The 24,397-nt window shown below is 45.1% G+C and overlaps 1 protein-coding gene and 1 long non-coding RNA gene across 2 annotated transcripts; both read right to left on the reverse strand.

Annotated features, from left to right (window-relative positions):
* Positions 1 to 1,335: 1,335 nt before the first annotated feature.
* Positions 1,336 to 14,401, reverse strand: PCMTD2 (protein-L-isoaspartate (D-aspartate) O-methyltransferase domain containing 2). Its single transcript, XM_038166127.2, has 7 exons — positions 14,262 to 14,401; positions 12,782 to 12,987; positions 10,371 to 10,703; positions 9,312 to 9,414; positions 7,355 to 7,526; positions 6,238 to 6,361; positions 1,336 to 4,745 (listed from the first exon to the last, which is right to left on the reverse strand). Exons 3-7 carry the CDS (start codon positions 10,675 to 10,677, stop codon positions 4,366 to 4,368), a joined length of 1,086 nt encoding a protein of 361 aa, XP_038022055.1. The 5' UTR covers positions 10,678 to 10,703; positions 12,782 to 12,987; positions 14,262 to 14,401; the 3' UTR covers positions 1,336 to 4,365.
* A 2,007-nt stretch (positions 14,402 to 16,408) lies between these two features.
* Positions 16,409 to 19,022, reverse strand: LOC113839644 (uncharacterized). Its single transcript, XR_003492177.3, has 3 exons — positions 18,662 to 19,022; positions 17,356 to 17,425; positions 16,409 to 17,124 (listed from the first exon to the last, which is right to left on the reverse strand). It is a non-coding gene; the product is annotated as an uncharacterized lncRNA (long non-coding RNA).
* Positions 19,023 to 24,397: the final 5,375 nt, after the last annotated feature.

Genomic DNA, 24,397 nt, shown 5'->3' on the forward strand with positions numbered 1-24,397 from the left:
AGCAGTCAAGATTTAATAAGAGCCATACAACAGGGAATAATTTGAGTGCATAAAGGCAAGTTCTGCAACCTGAATCTACTTAGGAGCAGTCTTCACTTGAAGCATTCCTCTTCTACCTTACCTCCCCTTCATAACAAATGGGATGTTGGTGAGATGTTACAAAACACTAGCAATCATAGTTCCCTTACATGTGCATCAATTCATTTTATTTTCCAACAACATGACAAATTGTTTAAAAAAAAAAGTTTGCAGGTCTGAACAAGAGCCAAGAATTAACTCTCAAGTGACAGGAACAAAAGTTAATGCTTGTGTCCCATGGTTCAGCATTTGCAACCTGTGCTAGAAAGGCTTTTGCCACACTGGAAGAACAGAATTTTTGCTTGTTTGATCGTTTTTGCTTGCGTGGGTGCTGCTTTTTCTCTTTTAAGCACCCTTCTTTGTTTTTAACTTTGTTTTCTGTCCCAGTAAGAAGATTTCACAGGAGTACTCCTCCCAGAGTTCCTCACTACTTCCCTGGGAACTGCAATATGCATTTCACTAGGAAGTGAACATAAACATTACCTGTCTTGACAAAGTTAATCTACTTGATGTGACACATCCACGGCTTTCCAAAGCAGGAAAGGATTTTTTTCTTCCAGCACTGTCATGTGAAGGAATGCATTAACACTGTACTGCGCTTGTTTTATGGCTTGTAGAAGGACATCTATTATACAGACAGACAACAGGAAGAAACAGTCTACAAAGAACTATCACATGGAATAAAGGTGAGCAGACATTTAATTGGCAACAGCTGGATTTGCTATTATGAACAGCTTTCTATTACAGCTGAAGCATTGTTCTCAATATTATCAGAAGGAAGCTTTCAAACTAGCTCCTAAAATCTGCATTAATTAAACAGAAACAGCACAGGAGACGAAAAGGGAATTGCAGAAGTGGCAGTAGCTCAGAATGCATTTAAGAAGGTACCATCGTGCTTCCTTTAGGTGATCTTGTCTCAAAGCAGAGGAACAGACTTGATGACCTCTTGATGTCTCTGTTGTCTACAAGCCTATCAGCCGGGTAAGCGAGCTCTCTTTAAGTGTTCTATTAAAATCAAGTTCAGTGCTGCATATACTAACTCCAAAACACATCTTGCACAACTCCATTACATAAGGATTTGGAAATCATCAGATGGGCAGGTTTCTTTTGATTATATTCTGAGGAGTTCATCTAGAACTATGCACCTGCACCATATCATTAAGGGCTTTTTCTACTGTTCTAGTGTCTTAACCTTCAATTATGGAAATCAGCACTTATCTACAAAGTATTCTAATCACAACACGATGCAAAGCCATGTTAAGAAGGCTAAAAAGTCTTTACTGAATTTATTGATACAGAAACACTTATTAATGAAAGTTTTTAAGTTGTGTAACACTTTCGCATGCCTCAGGCCAATTTAACTCGTTTCTATACACAGATTTTTCAGCTTACACACTAATTATTAAAGCAGTTTGAAGTTCATTTCTCTTTGCACGTTTACTGAACTATCAAACCTAAAAGGAGTCAGATACAATTGAAGTGAAAACTACTTAAAACAAAAAGAAACAGTAAAAGCAGATAAAATTCCTAGAGAGCTTACAGGCTATACAAAAACAGTTATGCTACAATTACTCTGCTAAAAATGCATACAAAACTACAGTGCAAATGCTTGTGCACAGGGAAAAATGCATTTATGGTTCCCCTTCATTTATACACTATAAGCAATACTACTTCACAATTTTATTACACGGAAAAAATTCTACTATGGGTTTGTTTGGATCTGTGGGTTGTGGGGTTTTTTTTTTGGACAAGGGGACAACCTGACAAGCTAGAACACACATTTCCTGTATATATATTTACTTATCCGTATCCAGGAAAAATAGCAGTATTTTATGCATTTTATAGAAGACTACAAAAATCTAGCAAATGTAATAAAAAGGCAAATCTGGTGAAAAATCTGAAAAATATCTTTTAAAATTAGGGGATGGGGTGTGGTAAAAAAAAAAATCAAAGAGGGCTAAACAAAAGATTCTCCCTCAAACTGTCAGCTTTAACACAATCTCAGCAAAGTTTACTACCACAACCAGTACTTTACACATCTCTTTTTAAAGTGACTTCTTTACGACCTCCATAAGTTCTGCAATTGATAAACCAAAGGATAACCTGCTAGCCAGAAGTAAGCCCCCTGTACTTACTACATGGAGACATGTAAAGTGTGCCACAATACAGAAAGGTGCCTACCTGGTAGGATAGCTATTAAACAGAAATGCCTAACACCTGCAGAGATGATAGCCTTTGGGGAAGCACAAAGGAACTCTATATAGATTCTGTTACACCTCCATTTATCACCATATTCAGGATTTTCATCTGTAGAAAAAAAATTCCTTGTGGTTGCCAGATTTACAAGATGGGTACTTACAAGCGTCCAGAAAACCATCAGCTCAGTGGCCACGTAACTGCCCCATTCCAAATGCACAAACAAAAACCTGAGGGAGCAGGATAGCTTGGGGTACCATTTATTACAGAGGTGAAGACTTAGGAAACTAGAGGCAAAACACAGCCTACAACTTTCATATCACGTGGCCACCAGCCACATGACTCTGATCAGTTAATATTCTCAAAGACAAAAAAAAAAAAAAAAAAGCCTATTAAACAAGGAAGAGTTCTCCAGCTTGGGCTTAGATGTATAAGAGTTATCTGTACATTTTCAAAGCTGCATAGAACTTTGAAAAACTATCAAACAAGTTGTGCAACTCAGTACCATTAACTGAACACCCAGCATATTTTTGGCAAGACAGTCTTCATTCATTCCTCCTCAGAAACTGAGGAGACAGCTTCAAAACAGGTATCAAAGTGATACCACCTTCAGTGCTTTGATGGGCCAACCCTTTTCTTAAACAGCTTTGTTATCTACTGAGGGTTTGCTTTGTTTTTTTTATTACTCCCAGATTTAGGAGTACTACTCACCAATGCAAGCTTAAAGGTTTCTTTCCAGCCTATGCTGATTTAGGTAGATTTTTCCAACAGGCTGAACCAAGTCAACTTCCCCTTCCAAACACAGTATCTCCTTCCATCAGCATTACAGGAAGAACGGGGAATAAAAAGAAGTCCACACCCACAAAACTGCAGACTGTAAAGTCCTTCTATGCAAGTCTGGTAAAGCATCTATTTCATTGCTGCAGGAATAAAATAAACTGAGACAATCCACCTCTTTCTACCTACTGTATGTGGATTAGATGTGCACGAGCTGTATTCTAGCCACCTTGCTATCTACGAACTGCATCAATTTGGCTTTTTAGGCAGTTTCCATACACCCTCCACAAAACTACGCTTGGCTGATTTCTCAGGGCACAAGCCACTCTGCCCAGGCTGGAGCCCTGCACTCCACTCTGTTCAGCCCAGCAGCTGCAAGTTCTCACGCTTACTGCAAAATCTACAGATTCTGCTTTCACTGTCAGTAGTCACAAACTCTCCTACGCATCTCCTCTCTACCCTCGTCCCCATTCAGAATTACTCTGTAAAGATTTCCAGAGACTACAGTCACAACCCTGACTACACAAGCATCCTGTCAAAGCTAATCAGCTTCACAACTCTTCACCTGACTCCACTGCTTTAAAAGAAAGCTTCACAACTCATTGAACTGTAATTCACTAAAAGAGGTGTTTCCCATTAAGCAAACCAATATTCTGTAAATCATTTCTACTTTTTACTGAAAACGGATATAATGTTTAAAAGCAAATCTGAGACCAACCAAACGGGAGCTGATGCTTTCCTTCTGAATTCAAAACCTGGATGCCTCAAGAGTAACACCAAATATTCTTTTCTTTCTTATCCATAAAAGTTGTGCTTTTTCACGTTTCTGGAAGAAAAAGATTTGCTGGGTCAGCTTTTTACTAACAATCTTCACCCTCCATTAAACACACGCCACGGTAAATACATGGCAGGTTGAGCGGTAGAGTGCACAGACAGCAAAGGTCTTCAGGGAACTGCTTAAGAACGTAAGAATATTTAAAAACTGCAATTCGGTAGAGCAGCCGTGAGATTTTAGAACATCTCTCTGCAGTTAGTTTCAGGGAATTAAATCCTCCTTTCCGTAAGCAGCCAAGCATTTCACCAACTTGCTTCCTAAGGAATCCCTGCTGTAGGATCAAACTATAGCACACAACCAAGAAGAAAGAGGAAACTTAAAAAAAAAAAAAAGCTATAATGTTTAAGTATACAGCAGCCACATTCCCCAGCTAGCCTACTGCCTTGGGTGGTCACATTAGCAGGCAAGCAAGTGGTATACGTTTGTCAAGCCCTAAGTAGTACTTTATTTTCTGCCTACTCCCCACTTTCTAGAACAATTTACTTTTCCCTGTAATAAAGCAGGTAATATTTCAAGGGATCAGGCAAAGGCAAACTCAAGACCTTTTCCCTCAGAAAGTTTACAGGGGGATCTGGCTTTAGTTCAGAGGGTTTGGTTTCCTCCTCTTCTCGTCTCTCATCCTCGAGCTCCTCGCAGTTGTTATCATCCGATGGGTTGGAGATCCGACTAGCGAAGACCTCTTTGTCCAAGAAAACAATAGTTTCCATGCGACGGCGACGCACACGTCTTCGTTTAAATCTTGGGGGGTTCTTCAGCCCGTTTCCATTTTTGCTCATTGTTTCTTGATGTATAATTTTTTTAATGGTTCCTCGGATGGCTATGCGAGCCAGATCCTGGAGGCTGCGAACAGCCACTGGGGCTAAAACAAAATGAAAACCATGAACAGATACAGAGAAATTCCCCTCAAGAGCACTCACAGGAAAAGCTGCATTTGCTCAGATTAAATCAGGCCACTTGAATTCCCTGCTGTGATTTCGAAAACAGCTCTATTCAACTCCTGTCAACTCCGATAAACTGTATTGTAACTTTCCAAACAAAATTTAATTATGCATTTCTCTCATTAACTGGAGAGAAAGAATGGGATGAAAGAAGAGTTGTGTGTTTTGATGTCAAATCCTCACAATTATTTTAACATACACATCTTAAAGATTATAAGAATGTAGATTTAGGGACTGATACTGTGACTAGTTAATAACCAATATATTTTCCTATTGTAGATAACTAGAAGTGAAGTCTATTTAACTCTTCCACACAATGACTTTCCTATTGTGAAGTTATTTCAGCTTTGCCAAGTTGTTCTTTTTACAAACGAGTACTATTTATGCTCTTCAAAGACTGCTCCAGACTTATGGGGTGAAGACTGGCTGGAAATCTATTGGTAAAAATAACTTCAGAAGCAAAAGTTATTTATTAAAAAAATACTTTCCACATTAACGGCTTGGAAGACTACTGTCTTCTGCACTTATTTGCTGCCAGTATATAAACACATAACGCACGGAGCATAAGAAAAAAGGAATATACTAATGTATACGTCTATATGCTAAAAAAACAAGCAAACAAAAAACATATTAAACTGAAAAGCAAGCATTCCTGTGATCTGGATGAAAGAATGAGGAAAAAACCAGCATGTAATAAATGCAGGTGTCTCTACAAAGACACCATAAAAAGTATGCTCAAACACATTCTTAGTGGACTTTATGGTACTGTATGGACTGCTTACTGAGGTGCTTTTTGTCACACACAGACACCTTTCCAGAATAAGAATAAAGCCTGACTAATCTCTTCATGAGTATCTTTGTCTTTGTTCACTCTTAAGAGGCCTCTCTACAACAAAGTCTTAATCTGAAGATTGAGGCCATTGCATGACTGCATTTCAAACAACGAACCAGAAATTGCACAATTTACTTCTCTCAGGTGTTCCGGGTTTGGGCTTATTCTTAACTGCTGAGAGCCTTTGGGTAGAGGATGTTTGTTCACAGGTACTGCCCATGTATTTTCCATCACCATGGTGCAGGGCCTGAGAACTGTGACAGTACATGATTCCAGATTGAAAGAGATGTCTGAACATGCAAAAACAATGACCAAACATCCCATGAAGCTTAGGTACAATTTCACAACAGATCATTTGTATTTAGCATTTTAATTATGCAATTCTGATTCTAGCAGCAGATAGACTCCAAGACAGACTGGGATCCAGCACAGGAGTCTTAAAGAGTGTTCAAAGAAGGAAGCAGATGGAGTAATTTTTATGGAAAGGATTGGTAGCGATGTTAAGAACAAGGAAGCAAGATGCATCTTATGAACAAAGAGCAGACAAAATCTCTCCCATAGCCAAGAACATTTGTACTCACGCAAGTGAACAAGCCTTGATTTTCCTGAATCTGCGTGGTTGGGCTGAATCAAGGGAGCAAAAGAAACAGCAAGAATCTTCTTGGTTTCCCAGGCAGAAGGACCAGTACGGGTTATCTTAGTTAACTAAACCAAAACAAGGATGTTATTTTACTGTGTGTGAACTAGTAAGATTTTTAAACACAAAGAAAGAACAAGCAACTCCTCTGCCTGGACATGTGGTTAAAGTACAAGAAACTGTAATAGTAAGAAACTGGAAGGTAGAGGGATCACTTTTTCCCTCCAGAAAATTCAGAACTCCTGGTAGGATTAGCCCCAGGTAGCTTTTTCCATTGAATATGAACACGCACAGAATATGTACACCAGCAATTTGGGTCACCTAGCTTTCCCAATTCTCCCCCATTCTGAACCAAAACAGACTGACTCCTGAGAAAAAGCATCAACCACTAATGAACAATCCCTCTTGAGAGAAGCCTGCAGCTCACTATATTTCTGTTACAGCTCAAATCTTGCACAGCATATTACTAGGAAGAAACTGCATTCTGCTAATCTTAGCTCTAGAAAGGCAACTGAAAGATCAGATATTGGCCATTCAAGTCCATTAAAACAAGACATCTTTACAGCGAAACAATCACCTGAATTACCATCTTGAGTTTGCACACAGGGCAGTTACCCACTTCTTACTGAAACCAAATCCATTGATACTTGTAAATAGGGATGACTTTTGGGATGACTTGCAAACTCTTTCATGAGACAGTTTGGATGTAAAACCTTCTAATAGCAATTCTGTACTTTGTCATAGGTAAAACATTTGACTATACGACTTGAACAAAACCTTCTTACATTTTCCTGTAGCATTGAAGTAAGTCTGCATTAACAACAAAAGACCAGCACACATGGAAGTCTGGTACAGTGATGAATATTATGGTAGAACTTAAATGTTAGGAAGTGTGCAGAGTTCAGCTACCACTCTGAGTGAAGGCTGGTGTACTTTAGGCTTTCTTCAATTTGTCAAATCGCTGTTGGTAAGAAGTGCAAACTGATGGAAGAGCTATTGACTACTCTGAGATCAGAATTAAAAGTAACTGGAAGAAAAACAAGAGTAGAAAGGCACTCAACCTTCTCTTCCAGAGGCATGACAAGAATTCCCCCAACTTTCAACAGGTTCTTCATGTAGTCTTCGTGTTCCTTCTGTACTCCAGCACCACAGTAAACGCGGTCATACTGAGTACAGTCCGGGGAAATCTCTAAGCAATTGCCAGTAACAAATGATGGCTCGCAAAATTCAAATCTGAAAATTAAGAAGATGTGTATCATACAGGAATATTACAATTTATCATCTGAATTACTTCAATTCTGAAAAAAATGACAATGAAAAAAATACTCAAAATGTTTCATGGCATTTCTCCTCCCAAGCCCTTGTATTCTAGAGATTGCCAGAACAGACCACAGCTGGAAATCCTGAAACCACAAAAACCTTGAGGTGAGAACTCATACATAAAAATTTCCAAAGGGTATTGATGCACGATTGCACACCTGATTTGCATCTAACTTTAGAAGTAGCTATTTTTAGTTAGCTAATGCTGACTCAGTTCTAATATCTAAAGATAAACATTTGGCCTGCAATTCTAAATGTAGAAGTCTCAAGGACTACTGTACCAGTTGTTTGGTATTTTCAAAACCTTTTATATGGTTTTCAGATGTTCTGGGGAAGCTTGATGCTTCAGAAATATACATGCTGAAGCCAATGGGAGTTTTGCCATTAGCTTCAAAAGCAGCTTGATTTCATCCTTCATAAAAAGGAATTTTTGTCCATTGAATTTCTGATTTAGTTTGGAAGCAAAATGAGTAATTTTATGATACTTTTTTCTTTTTTTTACACACTCTAATCTACATAAGCTTTAAGCCCTACATTCAAGGCCTGACCTTGATTGAAGCTGTACAACATACCCATTTGTCTACCAGTATCTTGCGAGGCACCTCAGTATAACACCTACTTATTCCTAAATACTTCCTGAAGCTTTTTGCTTTTGCCAAGCATGCTAGACTTTCCTAGCAGCTGGCTAACAGTTCCTACACGAGGTGTTTTAGCAGCGTAATAACTCAGCAGCCACTTCTCTCAGCAATGCCAATTTTCCAGTCATGTTGATTTCTGAATTCAGCTGACTTTTGCTTTTACTTGTCCAGAGAGAAAAGAATAGCCTCCTTTAAAAACACCTGTTCAAACAATAGCAATGTGGCTGTCTGGGGAGGTGGGGTCATCAATGTGCAAGCACCTTCCATGCAGAAAAAATTTCAGCTGGTTGCCAGCATCAGGAAAATGCAGTTCTTTCATCAGCAGCTTCCCAGTACTGCAGTACCAGCAATTTCAAAATGGAGTAGTTTAAATTCCAGCATTTAAAGACTAATTTTCTTCCTCCCACAACAAGATGACTTTCAGGTAGCCAGAGATATTTTACTTCCATGTCTGAACAAACTGTGAGACAGATCCAAAAATATGACAGCTACAACTTTCATTGCTGAGGTTGCTTTTGGCAGTGGTTATCTTGCTAGAAAGTTATTACTTTTGACAGCAGCAAAATGGATGTTGTAAGAAAGAACATAAATCAAATCCCAAGCAGCTTTAGTACTAACTTAATCATTATAAAAATACCTTCCTGTTTTAAAATACCATTTTTCTTCTTCTCAGATAAAACACATTAGGTCACCACAGAAATCAGTTCATATTCTTCTCAATAACCATGCATGCTCTCAGATTACAAGCATAACTATTATTGTCATTTGTTGTTTCAAGCTGTTACCTGCAATTGCATTTTAAAATAAGCAACCGTTTTCAGCTTGTTCTGAGCTCTGCACCATCAGAACTGCTGTTGAAAACACCACAGCAGTTTCTGACCACCACCACCACCCCCCAAACACACATCAGCTTAGAAGGTCACACACTGAAGCTCAGCAAGCCTAAGGAGCCAGAATCCTCAGATTACCCTGAATCCAGAGCTGCCACATGGGAGCAAGAACTGCCACAACTACAGCCAAGCACACAAAATGAAACTGAACAGGCATTGAACATTCTTACTTGTCAAAGCTGTCACTTGTTTTGATGAAGAAGTCCAATTTCTGCTTTGCGTATTCAATCACATCGGAATGGAGCTCCACACCATGGTTAACACCAAAAGGACCTGAAAATTTAGAGAAAACAGGCAACAGGTAATGCTAACAGACAACAACACAAAATCCAGCAGAATCGAACACGGCTTTGGTTACTTCTTATATCAGATTACTCCTTGAGTGTAATTCAGTGCTTGTGTAGGGCTAGATGTCTTACTACTACAATAGGAAGTGAAACCCTACACTCACAGCTCCTGTCAGCAAATAAAGGTGTTTTGCACCATCAAGTTTGAATCATTCGGCCTTAACCAGGCAGGAAATTCGTCTGTAGGAAGAAAACACCAATAGTGAAGAAATACTGTTGCTGTAAAACTGACCACCTGGAAAAAACTTGCATGTGTAGAACAGCCTGCATGTTTTAGAAAATCCCTCAGAAATGTTATTTTATACCTCCTTGTTGATATACTAAAAATATCCACATCCAAGAAAACAGGAAGAGTGACCACAAATTGTACTTCAATTAGCAACAAAAATAAATTGGAAAAAATAGATGTTATTCAACATCCATGCTTTTTATTCAGGACTGACTTGATCACTTCAAAAATACTTCAGGGCAAACTGCAATTATAAAGCTGTACTTTGATGCTTCGTACCTGCAGTCACAAAGCCAGTTCTGATGCACTAACTGCTCTTCCACAAGCTATTCCCACCTATACATTGGTAAGAACCAAAACTGGATCTCAATTAACTGGCAACAAACCCAAGTTTGCACCCAGTCCTGTGGGAATCTACTAAAGCCACCCGTGTAATTTCACTGCTGCCTGCTCCAACTTGCCACAAAAATCTGGACACCATCCAGTTCCAGAAAGAAGGCTGCAAGAGTCCTGATAAATTGGCCAGCTGGATTAACGCACTGTTTACTAACATTTTTTTTCATTAATTGAGGAATGCTTCCCTCCTAAATTTAAAACTTTCTTCATTTTTTAAAACTAATGACAGTAGTTAAGGTGATTGAAAAGGTATTTACCCAAGATGAGTCCAACCATAGAACTCAGATAGCCAGTGCCACTGCCAAGATTCAAAAACGACAGCCCGGGTTGCAGATCCAAAGCTTCCATCACCTCAGAGTAAATGCAGGGTGCTGAAAGATGAATATTTCCATGCTTCCACGCCAAGTCCTTGTAAGCATTGTCTTTGAACTCTTCCAGGTAGTAGTCTGCTCGATCAATGGCACGGAACGCCTGCTCTACCAGTTCTGTCCGGATATATTGTGCCTCCTTCAGGTTATCAATTAACTCGTCATTGTCTTCTCCTGCACTCACTGCACCTCCCATCTTCAAGTTTTCTGTAAATGCTAAAACTAAAGAAGAGAAAGGAAAGGTGAGGAATACAACATGCATTTGAATGCTAAGTTCTGCTGCTGCATATGAAGTCCTTTGAGATAAACCTTTAGGTACATGAAGCACAAGAAGCAGCAGAAAAACATTACCACCACCACCCTACCCTGTCAAACAATGAAGAACAAAAGGCAGATCTGGCATCTAGTACCTGATGCTAGCAGGGAAAATCATAATAGACAGTTCAGATGTGCAACGCCTATCTTAAAACAACAGCAACACGTTACGAGTGTGTCAGCTGTTCCACTGAACCCTTTTACATAACAGATTACTCTAGCTGTTATGCTTATAGGTCATTCTTCATTGCAAATCCGAGCAATAACGTAAGTCTGGCTTCCCTGCCAGAGCTCTTGCCACACGTAGACTTTTATTTCCAAGAGCACCAAGGGGAAATTAAGAGGTAAGCAGGGAGAACCAGAAAATCTCAAGCTACACATTCAAAGAAAACATCAGGATTTTGGGTTCGTGGAGCTTAAAAACCTCTGGCCTAGACAGAAGCACAAGCTTCCTTTAGCAAATATACTTTCACACAGCTCATCTTTAGAGCTGGCACCATTATCATCAGTAAAGGACAACAGGGACAGCAACTGCAGAGAGAAGTTTCACTGAAGCCAGTGGAATTTTTTTAGGTCCTCCTAAATCCTAGACGAGCTAGCCCCCAATCTGAAAACACTGCAGTGACACAGACTGCAGAATTACAAACACTTCTGATTTTCCTGTCATCTCCGGCAACAAATTCAGACCTTGTGATGTGGGGGAAAGAAAAGCGAGCACCCTCCTTGACTGTGCAGAATATTAAGTAGAAATATGTGCTTCATGCGGTACAATATCTGCAGGTTTTAAAGAAAATATACAGGGAGAAGAACACAAAAGAACTTATTACTCTGAATTCTTCCAGCTTTCCTTCCCCTGGCCCCACCTACAAAAAAATCCCTTTTCAGAAAGCGAATTTTTTTTTTTTTAAGTGCATTTATTTACAATGCCTTTCGTGGCTCACAATAATAACCACAGAAGCAGCAGCTTTAGAATTCATTCCTGGGATCAGAAGATCTGCCTACAGCTAAATTGTTGGGGCTTATTTGTTACATTCAGCAGAGAGCAAATTGTACACTTTCGCTTTCAGAGGAAACAAAAAAACCTGCAGGAATCTAAGAAAGTTTCGCAGTTACTCAAATAACACACCATCCTAACCACCTGCTGTTGAGACACACAAAATAACACATATTTCAACAGGGAACTCAAGGCAGTTTTTAATAAATTCTTGTCTCAAACATATCAGTCCAGTTTTAGACTATTAATACAACTTTAAAAAAAAAAGCCTCCCTTTGCCTCTCTATCATAAATCCTTCAGTTTCTCTACAGAAAAACTATTGTGCTGTATTACTTCACAGTGGAAACACCACAAATTTAAGGCCTAGGTGGGTTCATCAGCCAAATCATTTTTTTTCCCCTCTTATATACAAATCACACTGCAAATACTCATTGAGGGCTGCTTTGGTCTTTAATACACTCCCTCTAACACTGCATTAAAACACTCTCTTCCCTGAAGGCGTTAACTCCCTTGACCTTTTGTACATTTAGTTCTTACACTTGCTTCTTTTTTCCACTTAAGGTCTTCTTGCAATTAAAATCAGCGTTTTCAGATTTAAAGCGTAAATCCACAGACTTTAACGGCGTTCCACTTTGGATGCCAATCAAATTCCTCCCAGCGTATGCAATCCCCACTGGGACAACTGGTCCGACCTGGTTTTAGCTCAGCTTTGTGATCAACAACCGTTCTTCCACGTTCTACAAGTAGCAGACATTTTCTAAGGGGATCAAGGAATATCCCAGCTCTAACAGGTGCCAGTTATTTCTGAAACAACTACTTTTACTGAACGCTACTTGGCTTCCAATAAAATGAGTGTTTTATGAGCAGAACACAGACCCCACTCATTTAAACTCCTCCTCGAGTAATTCCATGTTTTTGTTTACCTTCGTTGCCTCCTTCTAATTAGGAGGGAGCAACACAGGCTTGAAGCAGGATTTACTTGTAACAAACCTTTTAAAACGAGATCCTCTCCATCCACGCTTTGCACGGATGCACTTTTCACACTCCTCAGGAAGAACGCTGAATTCCACAGCTCTCTGCAGGCATGAAACTGATGTGAAGAAATGATGATCGGCAGCAGATCACGGTACAGGTACGGAATCAAGCAGCCTTCCAGCCCTGAAGCATCCCTTCAGTTGCCCGTTGCCATCTTCCTCCTTAAAAACAAACAAACAAGGCTGACATGAGTGGCTGCATTCAGACGCCTGGCCCAGAACAATGAAATTAAAGGGGTTTGGTACGAAGCAGGGAGCAGCAGATGCGCGGCAGCAGCCCCGGAACAATGCACAAGGCCCACCAGCACAGCCCCTCACCCCAACAGAGGGGCAGCACCTTTTTTCCCCCGTTAAAAATGAGCTGCAACAGCCCCAGCCTTCAATCCCACCCTTCCCACCCCAAATTAAGAACTCCTCCGACCAAATTAATCTCCCCACCACCACATTAAGAAGCCCCCAACCCTAATTAACCCTCCCATCCCCAAATTAAGGGCTCCACACCACGTTAAGAACCTCCAAAATTAAGAACCCCACAGCCCAAATTAAGAACCCCCCCCACCCAATTAAGAACCCCCCACCCAATTAAGAACCCCCCACCCAATTAAGAACCCCCCACCCAATTAAGAATCCCCCCAAATTAACCCCACACCAAGTTACGAACCCCCAAAATTATGACCCCTCTCCCCAAATTAAGAATCCCCAACAAGACACGAACCCCTCCAAATTAAGACCCTCACACCTCAGATTACGCACCCCCACCCCAAATTAAGAACCCCTCCACCAAATTACAAACCTCCCAAATTAAGCACCCCCCAACCCCAAATTATGACTCTTCTACCCTAATTAAGGCCCCCCACCCCCAAATTATGACCCCCCATTCCAAATTATGAACCCTCACATCAAATTATGACCACCCCCACCTCAAATCCAGACCTTCCCATCCCAAATTATGACCCCCTCCCCAAATTAATACCCCCCACCCCCAAATTAAGACCCCTCACTCCAAACTACGACCCCTCCTCCCCAGATTAAGACCTCCCATCGCCAAATTACGACCCCTCACCCCCAAATTAAGCCCCCCTCATCCCAAATTACGACCCCCCTCCCCAAATCACGAACCCTCACCCCAAACCCAGACCCCCCCCAACCCAAATTACGACCTCCCACCCCAAATTACGACTCCTCCTGCTCCCTAATTAAGACCTCCCCACCCCAAATTAAGCCCCCCAACCCAAATTCGACCTCCCATCGCCAAATTAAGACCCCTCACCCCAAATAACGACCCCCCATCGACAAATGACGACTCCTCACCCCAAATTAAGCCCCCCTCATCCCAAATCACGACCCCTCGCCCCAAATTAAGACCCCCCAAACCCAAATCACGACCCCTCGCCCCAAATTAAGACCCCCCAAACCCAAATTACGACCCCCCCGACCTCCACAGTCGCAGGCTGTGAGAACCGAGCTGAGGCCGGGCCCCCCCTTCAAGCTCTGCCCCCCCCAGCCCCGCCGCTGTAAACAGAGCCCAGCTGAGCGCCGGCCGCGCACTGCGCATGCGCGGCCCGTCCCACCGGGCCGGGGAGGGGGGGAGCGGGGCGTACCACTGAGAGCCGGAGGGGGAGCGGGGCTGTGCCATGGGGAAGAGGAGCGGGGGGAGGGCTGTACCACTGAGGGGTGATGGGGGGGGTTGTAATGGGACCTGGGGGTGGGAGGGGACTGGGAATAGGGCCCATATATAGGGCCTGGGGATGGGGTCTGTGTATGGGATCCCCGTATAGGACCCCTGTATAGGACCAATGTATGGGAACAATGTATGGGACCTGTGTAGGGACCCGCATATGGGACTCTGTATAGGACCGATGTATGGGACCTGTGTATGGGACCAGTGTATGGGGTCTGTGTATGGGATCTATGTAGGGACCCGCATACGGAACCTGTGTACGGGACCCTGTATAGGACCAATGTATGGGACCTGTGTATAGGACCTGTGTAAGGACCCATGTATGGGACCTGTGTATAGGACCACTCTATGGGGTCTGTGTATGGAACCTCTGTAGGGACCCGCATATGGGATCCATGTATGGGACCCTGTATAGGTCCAGTGTATGGGGTTTGTACATGGGATCTGTGTAGGGACCCACATGTGGGACCCGTGTATAGGACCAATGTATGGGGTCTGTACATGGGATCTGTGTAGGGACCCATGTACGGGACCTGTGTACAGGACCAATGTATGGGGTCTGTACATGGGATCTGTGTAGGGACCCATGTACGGGACCTGTGTACAGGACCAATGTATGGGGTCTGTGTATGGGACCTATGCAGGGACCTGCATATGGGACCTCTGTGTGGGACCCTGTATAGGACCAACATAGGGGGTCAGTGTATGGGATCTGTTTAGGGATCCCTGTATGGGGCTTGTGTATAGGACCTGTACTTGGGGTCTATATAGGGACCAGTGTATGGGACCTGTACATGAGACCCCTGGTTGAGGCCAACACATGGGGCCTATGTGTGAGGCATGCACAAACAGGGCCTGCATATGGGGCCTATGTATGGGCCCTACAGCCCTGGCCTCACCTCGAACCCAGCCCGCAGAGAGGCCTACCGGTCATGCATGGTTAAATACGGACCAGGCCCAAGTACAAACTGGGCCTGAGCACAGGCTGAGCCTCCAGCATGGAGCAGAGCTGCAGACCGGGGCTCAGTGCCAGCGGGGCCAGCAGAGCGGGGATAATTCCATGGTTTTATGACACTGGCCAGACCTAAAGGCAGACCAGGCCTAAAGAGAGGCTGTGCCAACAGCCCGCACCCACAGATCTGTCCTAAATATGGCCCAAGTTGAAATACAGCCCCGTGCCCATGTCCCCATCCCATGGTGACTGCCTTCCCCCCAGTCCCATACCCCGTACACTGCCCTAATTTCGGGCTCAGCTTCTTTTTGAGCTCAGCACCCAGCCCTCCCAGTTCTCCCAGTTGTCCCAACCCTCGAATCCTCGTGCCCTGCCACCCCGCTGTGACAGCAGTGCCTTGTCCCAGATCCCACTGGGATCGGGGCTCCCTGGGGTGCGGGAGCAGTGGGAGCGGTGCTGGGGAGATGCCAGCCTCCGGCTGGCACACGCAGTCCTCGCGCCGTAGCTGAGCCTCCCACGTGAAGCATGGCCAACACCAGATGTTCTGCTATCATTAGTCAGGCTTGGAAAAAAAATTAAAAAAAAAAAAAAATATATATATATATATATATATATATATATATGGGAACGTGGAAAAAGCATTGCTCTGGGGGCTAATTGATATTCTGCATTTTGAGCCTATGAACATCCAACACGCTAGGATTTTTATTATTAATTATTATTTTCAGCACCCATTAATATGAAAAAGAAATTCTCTGAGAAGTAAATAAGGGAGATGCTTCTTAACCTGACTCTCGGGGTTGGGAATTGAAGGAACCATGGAGGGTTATCGGCAGACTGCCACAATATCCGACTCCCCATTTGTGCAGCAGGGAGATCCTGTCCCCTGGCATTATCTGCCTGAGTGTTAGGCACATAATTCGGATTATATCAAACCATGTGGGCTCCTTCTCTGGTTGTAACCAACCTGGCAGGGTCTGAGGATAAGAGAAATTATCCTCTAAGTGTGTCTCCATCCATAAGTTACCCACACGATGTCAGCTGAGGCTGTGGGATCGGTCTGACCTCTATGGCTGCAGATCAGACAAAATTGTCTGAACTAGCCTTAGATCAGGGACTTGGTGCTGTGTATGGCTGCGAAATGAGAAGGAATAACCACATCTAGACAAGAGGCTTCTTGATTTGTCTGAAGATGATTTGTGGGGGAAAAAAAATAATAAAATAGCTGTCCTTCCAGACACAACAAGCCTGCAGCGGGGGAAAAAAAAGAAATAGCCTGGCAAATTGGACTCAAATAAGAGAAAGTGAATCAGCATCCGCGTATTTATGCGTTAAGGTGATTATCTCTGCTCCCTTCATTAACATGATAACAGCAGACTCCGTGCAAACAGGCACTGGGTAATACTGTAGATGTCTGCACTTTCATTTTGCAGAAGACAGCTGCCTGGGAGAATGGGATTATTTGTGGAGAGTGAGCACTGAACTCCTCCTTGCTGATTCAACCAAAACAGGACATGTTGATTGTGCTTGCCTCGTCTTGTTTAATAAGAAAAGCACCCGAGCATAATGGCAGCACAGTTGAAATCTGCAAACACAGAACCGACAAACTCCTTGCACGTATGAGTCCTGGGCTTCCATTCAGCATCTGCTCCCCTTCCCAGTAGAGCTGCTTGAAAAAAAATAGTTAAAATAAAAGCTGGGTAAAAATTTCCCGTTATCAGTAGGTCAGCAGTGATGTGAGAGCAGCAGGAGTGGTGGGGGGCACTGCTGTACCTCCCAGCAAAATGAGTAATTACTGAGGGAAGGAGAAAGATTCAGCGGCAGCACCTCTTCTTGCAAGACCCCAAGAAGACCAGAAAGTGCTAGAGGAGTGTTTTAGAGATTCCCAAATACGCACCTGCACCTCCCAGGTGTATTTGTGATTCCTAACAGCCTTTTGCTTCCAGGATTTGTGAGATGCAGCCCACCTGTTTCCAGATAATTACAGGAGTGAGCCAGGAGAAGCACCAGGGAAGACAAAAACCACGAGTCCCTGCCTGGTTGCCTGCACCCCAAATGTGTTTGGGGACGGAGCCTTGGGGAGGGACCGGCTAAAGGAAGATGAGCACCCCTAAGGGATGGGTTATTTTCTGCAGCTCTAACTCTGAGTGTGTCTGCAGTACCTGGCCCGAGTCACGATGTAGGAGGGATGAGTAACAGAAGAGTAAGGCAGAGCCGTGACCACACGGGCACATTTTGCTGCCGCATGGCTTCACCCCCAGCTTTCCCCTTGGCACCTGCTTGTTCTGCTCCCCTGCCAGCTCTTTCCCTTCTGGGTTCTTTGAACACGTAGTTCTCCGTTTATGCAGAGAATTTGGATTATTGCGAAAATCCCCACATTTAGGAAAACAGAAGGGTTGGGTTGGGACCCCAGGGACCCAGCGCCTCCGGCAGCAGCACCGGCAGGTGGCCCCAGCAGCACGGCCACTGCTGCGGGGCTCAGCGCCTGCCCCTCAGCATCCCCCCCAGCTCCAAGGCTCACCAGCAAGGATCAGGCCTGCAGCCTTCATTAGCTGAGATCCCTAATTGCTGAGAGCAAGCAGTTTTCATGAGGGCGAGCTGATAGCTTTTTCTTGCTTTCCCTGTATTGATTTCCTTGCTTTCTACTGTTTCCTCCTTCCTTTTTAAAACCCGATTTCTTTTATAAATATTTCTAAAAGCACCAGCCAACATGAATTAACTTCCTGAATTCCACGGTGGGGACGGCCAGTTAAAATGGGATGGTTTTGTTCATTTGAAAGAGGAAATAGTAACAATTAATTTTCGTGCCCGGCTGGGGGCCAGCAGGCTGAGCTCCGCCTGACCTGCAGCCTTGCAGTGCAGGTGGCTAAGTCAACACAGCAATTCGTAGGTGACAGGGTGGCTCATGTAAATCAAGATTTGGAGGAGCATTAAATCATGGGGTTATATTTTCACCATTTCCTTTTTTTTTTTTTTTAAATTGTGCACAATACCTCTGTTGCCTTTTCTGGTCATCTTGGCACTACATCTCGGTCAGAAGCTTATACGTATAAACACACACACACATGCATACATGTAAATACACACAGGCATATGTATTCCTACAAAAAAAACTGGCAACAGATCACCTAAATCCTCCTGCCCATGCAGAGGGTATGTGTGTGTGTCCGTGTCTCCGAAAGCTTTCCTCTTGTCTCACTTACCGAAGGGCTCTGTGAGTAATTGCTGCGCAAAGAGGAAGCACATCTGTCTTGATTTGCACCATATTGCCCTGTGCATAACCACTGCCACTTGGAAAAAAAGGCCCCATAAAGACCTGGATTCATCTCACTTAGCTGAGATGTCGGAGCAGAAAGGAGGGCAGCTGCTATGAAGTCCTGCGTGGTCAAAGGTAGGAAACAGCCAGCAGACCGAGCAGTCCCCTGCCTGCACCACCTGCTCTGGGGATGAGAAAGAGTTACCAAAAGTGCCTGCAAAAGCACCTGGGAATGTGAACATCTTCACATTCCCAATGGGAATATATTCCTGGCCAAGGTGCACTTTATTTGATCTCCCACCAGCATTATCCTCTAACTTAAATCATTCCCCTTCCTCCCACCCTGCGTGTATTTATGAGGAGTAATCATATCCCCTCTTAACCTTTGTTTTTTCTAGGCTAAACAAGCCGAGCTCTTTTAATCTCCTCTCCAAAGATAGGTTCTCCATTCTGCTAATCACCCCGCCAGTCCTTCCTGCACCTGTTCAAGGGTAAATTCATCCTTTCCTTTCCCAAAGACAGGTCCCAGAACTGCCCACAATATCCTGCACAAGGTCTTACTGCACCGCCTGCGCTGTTCCTAATACCTGGCTGTGTCTGCTAACAACTAGCGTGAAAGCTGCACGAGTCTTTTTGCACAGCAAATGGAAAATAGTTACAAATCCCTAAACCCATAGCCATAACACAATCATACTCAAGGAGATCGCTGTTTCACTTGGAAGGGCATTGTGCTCCTTTACATTTGTGGGTCCTGGTGCCCAGCAATCCTTACTCGGTATTTTTCTCTTTTCACTGGGTGAGCATCAGTCTCATCTTGGCTTTCGCTCAGCCTTTGCTCCAGCAAAACTCTCTGTGCAATCACGGGCGAGGGTTTGAACTGCATAGATGCAGAGTCAAACGATGAAAACCATTTTGCATTCATCTCTTCTCTTTTCAAAACGATTTTCCAGTTTTACTTGGGGTTTAATTAAATTTCTCCGACCCAGGCGGGGAGTTCAGCCTTTCTAGATTAGCGCTCTTTTAGGTGCCTCTGATAAGAATTTAGCATCAACAATTGAGCTAACAAGCCCCAGCGACCAGTTTGTAGCAGAGGACTAATTCTATTAACACTTTGCAGTGTCAGGGCTCCACTTTGAGCTAGAAGCCGAGAGGAGGGACGGGAAGCAAATGCAACATTTGGCAACTAAATCCCTGAGATTCAGCCTCTTTGCGGGCAGAGCTCAGCTGGAAACTATTTTAGCTGACAACATCAGAATTTCACCTGTTCTCTTTTTTTTTTTTTTTTTTTTCTCCTGGCTGAAGCTCTGCACTTTCTTGGCTCATTGTGATAACGGCCGGGAATAAGGAGCGGAACTGACTGGTGGCGTTGATAAGAGAAATGAAAGGGTAATGCGATGACATGATACCGGGGAAGGGCCTCTGCATCAGCCCTGCCCGTCTTGGATGTGGACCGAAGTACAGGATGGTCAGGACAAAGGTGCTTATGCTGACAGTTGCAAATTAGCCCGTTGTAAGGGAAAATTGAGGTTCGCACTCTGCAGAAGTGCCTCGGTTACTTTTTTTGGGTGATGACAGAAATGTCTTGCGGGTCTGTTGTGCCGTTCTGCACTAAAGAAGCTTGGCTGGTGCACAAGCATTTTCTCTCTCTCTTTCCCCCTCCCCTCCTGCTTCAGGTACCACTAAAATCTCTCTCTGTCTATGCTAAAACACGGCCTGATGTCTCTGAACCATAGCGTAACATCTTGGCCAAGGCATCCACCTGCCCAGAGCTTCTCATCTCCAGTGCCTGGAGACCCCATTTCAGACCAGCCTGCAAACCTCACACGAGCGTCTCCTTTGCGGAGAAGCCAGAACATTATTTCAGGGACATTGCTTTGCTTTCTGCCCCGGGCAGTCATCGAGAATAATTTGAGTCAAACAGATTACCTGGATGTGACCTGAAAACAAGGCTGCTCGGTGCTTGCTGCATTCCTCAGCCACACCAAACTGCGAGTTGAAATTCAGCATCCCTCGCTGCTGGGCTGCAGATGCTCCTTGTTGCTTTGGAGCACACGGGTGCCTTTCCCCATTGCTGCCATCCCTCCTGTCAACTTCTCATCCTTCCTTGAGAGGCTCAGGGCTCCCACCTGTTTCTGCTTTGCTCAGAATGGCTCCGTGTGGCTCTGCTGCCCTCTAAGGCTTTAGGAGCAAGGGGCTTCTCCAAGGCCAGCGGCTGAGCCAGGAGCGTAAGCAATGCTGGGGACCTGTGGCTCCTCCAGGACAGAGCTGCCCAGGAGCCCTGCAGCACCCTGCCATGCCATGTGGCAGGGAGAGGGACAGGGACGGGTGCCAAGTGCTGCTGGAGCCGTTCCTCCCCACGATGCTGCAGCTGGAGGCTGCCCTGGCAGGGCTGGCTGTGCCTGCACCCACGTCTCCGTGTGCGCACAGCCGCCGGTCTGCACCCCGCGCCCACAGAACACGCCTGGTTGTATTTTATTTATTTTCCAAAGCAGGCTAATGATTCAATTAAGTTATTTAGGCAATTTGATTACCTCCACAGTCAGTGCAGGGAGATGAAGAGCGTTTCAGTCCCTTCCTCGCCGGAGCTGGCAGGAGCATGTGTTCCCACATCACACCCAGCCTCCCCATGGCACTTCATTGGGATGAAAGCTCTTCTCTGTCCCCGGGTCAAACGATGACAAAATCTGCCAAGGACACGCAAACAGGCACCCTCCCTCACCCCCCTTGCCCGACTTTTGCCGCAGCATCGCCGTGGATTGGAGCTGTCAGCGGGAGACCACGCTCATCAGAAGGCTCCATCCGTAATCACTCTAAAGAGGATGCTGATATCTAAGTCCTGGAAGCTCCCCAATATCAGATCACAGCAGGGACTGAAATAATTCCCATGTTCCCTCCCATGAAAACGTGCAAACCCGCTGAGAAAGCACAGAGGAGGGAGCTGACGACACTCCCAACGCTGCAGGACCAGAGGCAGCAGAGCATCGGTGCTCAAAGGCACCGGCAACAAGCGAGCGCCGGTGAATGTCCTCTGCCTTCATCTCTACAGCTGTTGGAAATGGCCCCGCGCACAAAGGGCAGCATCCTCATTAAATTCCGTAGAGGGTTGCCATGTGGCCAGCAGAAATTTGGGTTTTGTTGTATTTGGGTAATACATTCACCACCTCCGCCGTAATGGGGTGACAGATGGGAGCTGGGCTCCGGCTTTCATGGGAAAGGCTCCTCTCGGCGGGGAGGCAGCGAGTTTCCCACCTAATCTTCTGTAACCTCCAGACTGCTAACAACTGCAAGAAGAAAGCAATGGGTAGTTATTAAATTAATGACTTCATCCCCGAGCCAGTAATAAATATCTTACAGTTTTATCTCTCCACCCTGTAGACTGCTCTAGACGGACTAGACTGTTTATTAATCTAGCTTCTGGATTTATGTTATTTAATTGCTGAACAGCCTCAGCATGGTTGGGCTGGATTATTAAATGCTGAAGCCCGAGGAGTCCTCTGGCAATGGCAAAACCTGAGGAGCTGATTCTCGATCTTGGGCTCGACGAGCTTTGGGCCAAAACCAAATCCCCTGAGGCCAGCACCATTAAACTGGTGCAAAGTCCAGGGTAGCCCCTGGTTGGGTCCAGACTAGTTGACCTCATGCCATTTGGGGGGACTCTGGAACTTGCTGGGAGTAGGAAGATGCAAGGAAAAGCTTTGGCACATCATGGCTTCGATAAGGATGTGCTGGAGTTAGCCATGGTCATGCCTGGCTGAGTCTCTCCCCATATGTCCCCTGATGTTGTGGGGTCAGACACCAAACCTGAGCATGTCCAGGCTCCTCCTGGCGTGGTCTGACCCTTGGTGCCAGTCCTGGAGCTTGAGTTTTCATGTCCTTGCTCTGTCTCTTCATGGCTCGTGGTTCTCCAGATCATCACTGAGATTCAAACAAAAGAGCGTTGCCGTTCCACAAATGAACGCAGGCTTTAATGCTTGCTGTACTTCCCAGCTGACAGCGATGAAAATGCCTTTAAATCTGATAGCACCGTTTTTACAGCAGTTGGTGATGTATTCGTCCTGCAGAAAGAAGGGGGTGAAGGCATCTGGAATAACGAGAGCTATTTGACGAATGCATCATCCTCGTGCTTCCCTACAACCCCAGTCCCACGAGCCCCGCTGGGCTCAGTGCTGGTCGGGGGGGCTGCGGTGGCCCCAGCACCCTCAGCACCATCTTCTTGGGGCCCAAGGAGGTGAGGTCCCTGCCAAAAAGCAGCTCTGGAGAGCACAGTTGTCTTCTCTCCCTGGTGGAAAACCTGATGGAGGAGGAGGCCACCCCATCCTGACCACACCAGTCTTTTCAGACCCTTGACGTGATCATGGTTGGCCTTTCTGGAGGCTACCGTGCACCATCCCCCCTTGTCCCCATGAGGGTTTTTGGTGGGGTGGGCAGGATGTAGGTGGTACCAGGACCACCACGGCTCACCGAGGGGCTTGGGTGTTACAGGGCAGCCTGGTGGCAAGGAGGCAGGTGGAAAGGAGGGCATGGATCGGGTGGGAGCCTTGAGACATCACCCAGAGGAGCTCGAGGGGAAGAAAATCAGTAAAAAAAATACAAGGCTGGGAAAGAAACCCCTTACTGCTCCCCCCAAAAGCCCTTGCCGGAGCGAGTGGAAGGTACGGCTTGAGCAGAAGAACAGAGGGAAGGGTCATTAGCAGCTTTCAACAATTAACAGTGGCATCAGCGAGGCCAAATGATGCTCTCGTTGGTCAATGATTTATCGACGTGTTTAGAAACGACCGTACGCTGACAAGGAGCTTTTCCCTTCATCCTGGAAGCAAAGCCCCGCTGTCCTCTGCCGCGCAGCTCTCACCCTCCGCTTGTCGGAGGAGGCTTAAGAGCTCTCCTAAGCACACCTATAAACGCACAGTGTACCATCTTAAACCAATTCAATTCCCTTCCCTGCGATAAAGGACGCCAGTTCGGAGAAGATAACATCTCACAGTGATGGCTCCCAAAGCTGCAATTTAACACAAATCCAACCGCTCCATTATGCAGCGCGGCCAATTCGTTAGGAGAGGACGCGCGAGCGCGCCTATTAGCTCGATCATCATCATCAAATATTGGCACAACGAACTGCTTCGTGGTGCAAAGCCTGTCAACACCCCCCCAAAACAATGCCGTGCCCTTCAGAAAAAAGCCATGCCAGCCAGTTTAGGCGTGCCATCACGCGAGTCTGCCCCCTTTTCCCATTTAAGCTGTGCCGCTCATTGTGGAGGGGGCAGGACCCCATGAGCTCCGTGAGGTCTCCAGCAAAACCTCAAAGAGTCCTTGTCCAGTTCATGGAGATAATAATTTTTTGGTTTTGTGTTTGGAGTGGCTTTCACACCCCGAAACTTAATAGCCTCATTTTTTTTTAATTTTATTTTTTTTCTGGAGAGCTGCTGGTGACTGGTAGCACTGTGGTCGCACTACTGGGCTCCAAACTCTGCCGCTCGCCCAGTCTGCAGCTCGCAGACACCCAACAGAGAGAAAAAAGCTTCCAGTGAACACTACGGCCATGCATCTTTGAGGAAAGGCTTTAAGGAATCTTGTTTCTATCCCAAAACCTTGCTCCAGCTTTCTCTGGCTCCAGTCCTTACCCGTCTGCCTCCATTTCACTCCGCCTTTCATGCCCGTGCCATCGCAGCGCTGCCACCGCCTCCAG

This window comes from Anas platyrhynchos, chromosome 21 (assembly GCF_047663525.1).
Source record: "Anas platyrhynchos isolate ZD024472 breed Pekin duck chromosome 21, IASCAAS_PekinDuck_T2T, whole genome shotgun sequence".
Classification (NCBI taxonomy): domain Eukaryota; kingdom Metazoa; phylum Chordata; class Aves; order Anseriformes; family Anatidae; genus Anas; species Anas platyrhynchos.